The sequence below is a fragment of the Camellia sinensis genome, chromosome 8, assembly GCF_055761805.1.
Source record: "Camellia sinensis isolate YWXY chromosome 8, ASM5576180v1, whole genome shotgun sequence".
Lineage (NCBI taxonomy): Eukaryota > Viridiplantae > Streptophyta > Magnoliopsida > Ericales > Theaceae > Camellia > Camellia sinensis.
The window spans coordinates 163,852,338-163,859,983 of record NC_138968.1 but is presented as its reverse complement, the minus strand read 5'-3'; the positions used below and the strand labels follow the sequence as shown (position 1 = coordinate 163,859,983).

The following is a 7,646-nucleotide window of genomic DNA, read 5'->3' as shown; positions in this document are numbered from 1 at the left end:
TTTTATTTTATTTTTTTGGCTGAAAATGAAACATACACTACAAGAAAACTGGGTATATGAGACGGAACTATTTGCGACGGCACACTTGCCGTCTCAAAAAGTCACTTTTTGAGACGGCAGAAAATGCCGTCTCAAAAAAGCAGAGTATTTGCGACGGCACCATTTGCCGTCTCAAAAAAGCAGAGCATTTGCGACGGCACTATTTGCCGTCTCAAAAAATGAGAGTATTAGCGACGGTATTTTCTGCCTAGTCGAAGATGTTTACCTTAAGACGGACGATGAATTAAAAAATGTAGAGAGGGATTTTAATAAACTTAAACTTCAACATAGGTGATCTTGGGCGAAAGAGATCAACTATTTGAGATGGTAAAGAATTGATAAAAAAAATTCTTTGATAAATCAATTATGTATTTAAAAAAAAAGAAAAGAACATAATTGAACAGACATCTGCCAAATGCATTTTTTTCTTCTAAAGAAGGCCACACTAAGCTCGCACAGTGCTGTATGTCAAAGACACAAGCACAAGCTCAAGCTCAGCCTATTGGATACATACAACTGCCACATTAACAGAAAATAAGTGTGCTAATAACATGATGAAAAAAGAACAAGAGGTACCTTAAATATGTACATTGATTGAATGATCATCGGCCTCTTGTAGTCTGAGGATAAGAGTGAGCTTGATAGTTTCTCCGAGCAAGAGAATTTTTTGAAGACTGGATCAATCTCATGCAGCGCTACACAAAACATACAATATGAGTGGCAATACAATGTATTCACCCAAAAAGAGTGGCAATATAATGCCAACCAAAAAGGCATAACAAATGTCAGTGTACCATCCACTCATATCCTCTTTTCGATCATTTGGATTGTCATAGCAATTCATTTACTAACTTTATTAGAATCCAAATAAGATTATTGAAATTTAAAGATATAAATGAAAACATTCAAAGTAATTATTGAATTTAAGGGGATGACAGAGATGATATGAATTCTCCACATACATACATCCAAGAAGGAAGAAGAAGAATAGTATTCCCCACATACCATGTCCAACTTTGTTAATTGAGAGTTGCTTCGGTTGCTTTACGTTACCATCTTCATCAAATGCTTTCTGTGTCCAACAATACCAAATGTCAACATGGCCATGTAGCCAACATTCTACAAGGGCTACAACTAAAAAAGTCACTGAAATTAAAAAAAATAAAATTTTAAATGGAAAAAAGGTGGGGGGAAATTAAAATACTGCTTGATTAGAATTCTAGAAGTGAACCTGTTTCACAGCACAGCAGCAATCAAAGAATTTTTAACTCTTTAAAAAGAGTACAATAGAAATACTATCTACACCGTATGTAAAAGTTAAAACAAACAATGATTTTTATCTAGCTAATAGATTAAAAGAATCAAATCAAACGTAGAACCATGATCTCATAAAAATAAAATTAAAAAATTAAAACAAAACAAAAAAAAAATATTATAAACAAAACAAAAAAAAAACTAAGCCATCTTTCATAGTACTACTACCTATAGAAACATGACTGCAAAGCCCATATCCATTTGCCTTGCACCTGGTGGAGGCATTGTCTGCCTTGCACCTGGTGGAGGCATCTCCATTTGCTCAACAATCCTTCGAATCTGGGGCTCAAAGCCCATATCCAACATTCGATCAGCCTCATCCAAAGCCAAATACTTGATCATCCGAAGAGAAACTCTTGCCCTCTCTATCATATCTACTAAGCGCCCCGGTGTGGCAACTAATATGTCCACACCCCTTTCCAGATTACGGAGCTGCATAAGCACAGGTTTGCCCATTTACCCACAAAAACAGAAACAAAAAAAGTTAAGTGCATGGAATGTGTTGGACACAAGTAAAAAAATCAAAGAAATCATTGATATTTCACATTTCACAACCCTCAATCTGGTCTTCTACATATTAGAATTCTTGCAACACTCCAACTTCAATTGCACAAGAAAGAAATCCAAAACGTCAAATCCAAGGGAAGGAAATACAAATTAGCACTATAAACTAGTCAAAGAAATCATGTATTGGATGCATGAGCAAAACTTCTGATTTTGTATAAAGAAATTAACGTTGATTGAAGGAAATGAACTTACTAGGCAGACACAGTTTAAGTGAATAGATCTACTATGATTTTTGATAACTTTCTACTCTCTTTTCAGAGTGTGACACAGGAATAAACAATGGGGAAAACTTACAGGACTCTTTCATAGTAAGATTCAATAGTAGGTCTCCAAGATGGAAAAACTTCTGGAATTTCCTAGCCAGACAACACCAGAAATAATGTTTTCACCTTAGGAATCATGTACCCATTGTACAAAATGTATGCTAAATGACAGATCACAAAATCAAAATGCAGGAGAAATGAAATTCTTATATGAGGGCACATTAAGAGAACATAAACAAATGAAAGCACACGAAATTATTAAAATACCTTCTGAAGGCCATTGATTCAGATTACTATGACTTGAAATGCTTTCCAGGGGACCAATATAGAAACTTTCTTTTGAGTCACCTGTACTCCAATCAGTAGAAGACAGTCAACCTATAGCGACCCCGGTCTTCTCCCATTTGATTATTGTATCCGGACTTAGGTTCCGTAGATTCTGTCATTGTATAACGGTTGTTGTTGTCCCTTATTTCTCATTTGGAATTATAGGATGTGTTGGGCAGGTTTGTTTCAGGTTGGTTGGGTTTAGAAATCAAGTGTTGCTGTCCAGTATTTTGGATCTTCGCTCGAGCGAGGAGTTTGTCGCTCGAGCGAGCTGTTGTTTTTGGTTCTTCGCTCGAGCCGGGGTTTGGTAGCTCGAGCGAGTGTTTGTTTCTGGTTTGGACCTGTAGCTTTGCATTCTTGGCTCAAGCGAGCTTTTATTCGCTCGAGCGAGTTAGTTCGTTCTTCGCTCGAACAACCGTTCCTTCGCTCGAGCGTGTGTCTGGTTACAGGCCTGAGGGTTTGAGTTCTTCGCTCGATCGAGCTTTCTTTCGCTCGAGCGAGCTTTTGGCTTGTTGGCTCGAGCAAGGCTTCCTTGGCTCGAGCGTAGTTTCTCTGTGTCTGGTCGCTCGAGCGACCAAGTCTTCGCTCGAGCGAGCCTGTCCAGTTTATATACGCAACAGCAGGTTTTGATCAGTCTTTTTCATATTCTTTTTGATTCCAAACCCTAGGTCCGACTTCTCTCTCTCCCTATTCACCTTCTCTCTTAGATTTGATCCACTTAGGGTGTGTTTCTACCCTAGATCCTTCATTAGAAAGATAGAGGACGGCTTGGGCTTCATTCTAATCTGAACATTTGGTGATTTGGAGCACATTGGAATTTGGGCATTTATCTCTATCTTCTCCATTCGGGTTATTTTCTTTGAGGTAGGGATTTCCTACTCCATTTTATAGGTTTTGTTCTAAGCTTTGGTAATTTGATATGTTGGAGATACTTTGGTAATTTTGGGAAAAACCCTAGTTGTATTATTGAATTAATTTGTATAAGTAATTCATGGAATTGGGGAATTTATTGATTAAATGGCATAATTGGGTAATTGGTATCATTTGTCTATTGAATTGTTGACATGGTTATTTTCAGTTTAGAAATAACTGTTTTGGGCTATCGGTGGAGGATAGTCGTGATTGTTGTAGACATTGCATGTGGATTAGGAATAACTGAAACTAATCACATTGGTTAAGTCATTAATTTTGACTATTGCATTGATACAGAAAATACGTGTATTGATTGAGCATTGCATTTGCATATATTGTTTTGTGTGGGAGGAGATAGGGGATGTACTCCACGGTTTAGGGGAAGATAGGGGATGGACCTCTAAACCGGATTTTGTTTGGGAGGAGATAGGGGATGGACTCCATTAGCATCACTTTTATGTGTGCTTATTTATATAGAAGTGTTTTATTGATACAGCACTAAAATGTGTATCAATCTGGAAGTATGAAGTGTTTGATATGAGCTTGAGTCTCATTTGTTGTTGATAATGGAAGGATGTGAATATGATATATGTGATTCACTGTTGTAAGTTTGGCCAGGTTCTGAGCCATATGAATAAAATTGGAAAGTAAAACGTATCTTTGGCAATAGTGTCATGAGACTGTAAAATGAAGTAATTGATTATTTTGGTTGACCATCTGTTAGATGCTATTGCTTTATTCATTGCTTATATGTGGTTTAGTATATCTCTACTGGGCTGTGGCTCACCCTTTATGGGAACATCATTTTCAGGTTCAGGCGATAAACTACCTCCAAGGACTTAGCTTGGGAGGGTTTGGCATCTGGAATGAAGAAGACTATCTTTAGTTAATAGTTGATATTTATTTGTACATGTAAACATTCAAGCCTAGGGCTTTTCTTGTATTGAGATTAGAACTCATATTTTTGAATCCAAGTGTTGGCTTGGAAAGATGTAAGCCTGTAGGGCATTTTATTCGATGTTACATGTAATGCTTTATTGAGTAATACTCTGATGAATGAATTAATTAATTGTCTTCTTTAAATAATGCATGTTTATGATATATATAATGGGTTAATTTTGAGGGCGTTACACAACCCCAAGTTCTTTTCTCCATTACACCAATGAAATATGTATTAATGAGAAAAGAACCGATTAGAGTTTCTCCATCTAATATCAATCATACCATCAATCAATGAGTTTCAACCCTGGCTTTAAATTCATGAATTGGAAAAAAGTATCTTTAAGACCACATCCTGTTTAGACTGAATCACAAAATCTTTGTAAAATCATTGCCAAACTTGCTATTATTTGTCAATTTATGCTTCCACCAAAATTTGAGAGCATTCATTCAAATTTTCAGCATATTCAATCTCGATACTATACTGATACACTTTTCTGAATTTTTTTTTTTTATAATCTGAAAATTTCAACTTACATCGGCACATTTCCCACTTTATATACAATTTGAAAGCATCACAAAATTTGTTAAAAGTGAGAGAACAGTAAAACCTTTAGAACTTGAAGAAGGGTTGAGATTCTCGGCATACAGTGGCGTATAACCTCTATTTCCTTTGTGAAGCAATTTCATCTTCTCTTCAGGGGGGAGTGAGAAGAATCTTTTGCTCTCATCAAACACTTGCTTAAGCAGTTCTTGCTCTACCCCATAGTTTATGACGTAAAAGAAACCACATTCTATGCATGCCTACACCACACATCCGAATACTAATGAATTTGGGAACATGATGAGTCATTATAAAAAACAAATCAAATTAATATCATCATTGTGACAGCTTCATACACATTACTGGCCCATTTCTAACAGTTTATAAGCTTTCTAGTTAATTGGCTTACCTTAACAATTAACAACCATATGCTTATCACAAAGAATTCTTTAGGCTGTGTTTGTGGAGAAAAAATAAAAAAGGAAAGAAAATGTAGAGGGAAAAAATAAAATAAAAAAAGAAGCTTAATTCAAATTTCCCTTCCCTTTTCCTTTCCCCATGTTACAAAATAAGTTGTTTGGATAACCCAAGAAATTTAATAATATCACTGCACCATTCATAGCTTTTAACATCATAAACTGACATTGCATAATTAATGAGTTTATCTATTCTATTATATAATGCGAGCGCCCAAGTTGGCGTGAACACTGTCGCCCATTTTACCATTCCCAAACTGCCCTTATACAATTACCTCAGTTTATTTTCAATACACACCGTCTAGTTAAGCAAATGACTTCCCAAATGACACTATATCACTTGTCCACTATAACACTGCTGCTTTTCTAAGCTGAAATATAACTAAGTATGTAAACATTCAAGTCCAATGGGATGTCCAAACACGCCCTAAATGCACAAACATGTAACTTGATTTTAATTTCTGGGTACTTTTGTCTTGATTTGCATATATAATATACCAAATCTGAAAAAAAAAAAATTAAATTAATTAAAAACAAAAACACACAGATTCATATTTCAGATTCAGATTTAGATTTCAGAATTAATAAAATTAACATACAGATTTCAGATTTCACAACTAAGATCAACATTATACAGTGTGAGACACAACTAAGATCAGATTTCAGATTACACAGTGTGATCAACTAAGATCAACATTTCAGATTCAGATTAACATACAGACATTACAGACATCACAGAATGAGGGAGACATTACACACACAGATTCGATCGGTGCAGTGTAGAGATGAGAGATCAGGGAGAGAGAGAGAGAGACTTACCTGTGAGACAATGTGAGTCTATCGGGGCGAGAGAGAGAGAGACAGAGATGAGACTGATCTGATGAGATGAGAGAGTGAGGGAGACAGATTAGATCAGAGATATATCTGATATATATATATATATAAAACAACCATCGGGCCGAGAGAGAGAGAGAGACAGAGATTGAGAGAAAGAGTTTACCTGTGAGTAGATCGGCGGTGCGATGATCGGTGCGAATCGATGAGATGAACAACGAGAGAATGAGAGAGTGATCGGTGCAGAGATGAACGAGATCGGTGCAGAGATGAACGAGAGGGTGAGAGAGAGAGAGAGGCGACTGAGAGAGTGATGTAAGGGAGACGATTAGATTTAGGGTTTTTTTGGTTCTAAGAAGTGGGGGGGTTTTTTATGGTTCTAAGAATTGGGGATTTTGGTGTTGGGGGGGAGGCGGGAGGCGGGAATGGAAAAAATGGGTTTTTTTTTTTAATATTTTTAAAAAAATATTATTTAAAAAATAATATTTAAATAATAAAAATATTATTTTCATTTTTTTATTTTGTAATAGAAAAAAAAAATTTAAAAAAAATTCATCATAAATGAATATTTAAATAATAAAAATAAATAAATAATAATTTTTATTTTTTTTTTTCGTTATTAAGGTTGAAAATTTATTTGTTTCATATATATTTTAATGAAAAATATTTTTCACTAAAATAAAAATGAGGGGGGATGAGAAAAAAAAAAAAAAAAAAATTTCATCATAAATGAATATTTAAATAATAAAAATAAATAAATAATAATTTTCATTTTCTTTTCGTTATTAAGGTTGAAAATTTATTTGTTTCATATATATTTTAATGAAAAATATTTTCCACTAAAATAAAAATTAATTTTCTGTAGTCAATGAAAAATATTTTTCTGCGGCCTACTTGTTTTTATTACTAAAAATCATGAACTAATTTTTTATGGTAGAGGAAAAAGAACGGCAGCAGTAGTGAAGGTGGTGGACAAGAGATGATGGTGGTGGTGGTGGTGATGGTGATGGCGAAAGAGATTAGTGGTGAAGTTGTGGTAGTGGTAGTGTAAATGGAGTGGCAGGGGTGAAAGAGAGGTAATGGTAGTAGTAATGGCAGTAGTGGCTGTGGTGGTAGTGGAGTGGTAGCGATAGTAGTAGTAATGGTAGTCGTAGAGGTGAAATGGCGACAGTAAAAGTAATGGTGGTAGTGGAATGGCGTTTTGCAGTAGTGGTGAAGGTCGTAAAAGAGATGGGTGGTGAGAGAGAGAGAGATGAGTGAGAGACAGATAGAGAAGAGAAAGAGAGAGACAGAGACAAAGACAGAGTGATGAGCGAGAGAGAGAAAAACTGTTAATCACGGTTTAAATTTTAAAATTTATAATCCGTCAACCGAAATGCTCAGCTCCGTTATAGTTAATACATATATATATTCTAATTTCCAATGAAATAT

At 35.3% G+C, this 7,646-nt stretch overlaps 1 protein-coding gene across 13 annotated transcripts; it reads right to left on the bottom strand.

Annotated features, from left to right (window-relative positions):
• Positions 1-675: 675 nt before the first annotated feature.
• Positions 676-6,587, bottom strand: LOC145796737 (2-oxoglutarate-dependent dioxygenase ecdK-like). 13 transcript variants are annotated; one of them, XM_082881896.1, is made up of 8 exons: positions 6,382-6,587; positions 6,201-6,258; positions 4,973-5,165; positions 2,451-2,531; positions 2,215-2,266; positions 1,522-1,785; positions 1,045-1,111; positions 676-734 (listed from the first exon to the last, which is right to left on the bottom strand). In XM_082881896.1, the coding sequence occupies exons 3-6, from the start codon at positions 5,049-5,051 to the stop codon at positions 1,752-1,754; spliced, it is 246 nt and encodes an 81-aa protein (XP_082738022.1). In that variant the 5' UTR covers positions 5,052-5,165; positions 6,201-6,258; positions 6,382-6,587; the 3' UTR covers positions 676-734; positions 1,045-1,111; positions 1,522-1,751. The 13 variants fall into 13 exon arrangements, 1 of the variants encoding a protein (XP_082738022.1); XR_014337233.1 differs by having other exon boundaries at positions 1,522-2,276; XR_014337243.1 differs by lacking the exon at positions 2,215-2,266.
• Between the last annotated feature and the right edge of the window lie 1,059 nt (positions 6,588-7,646).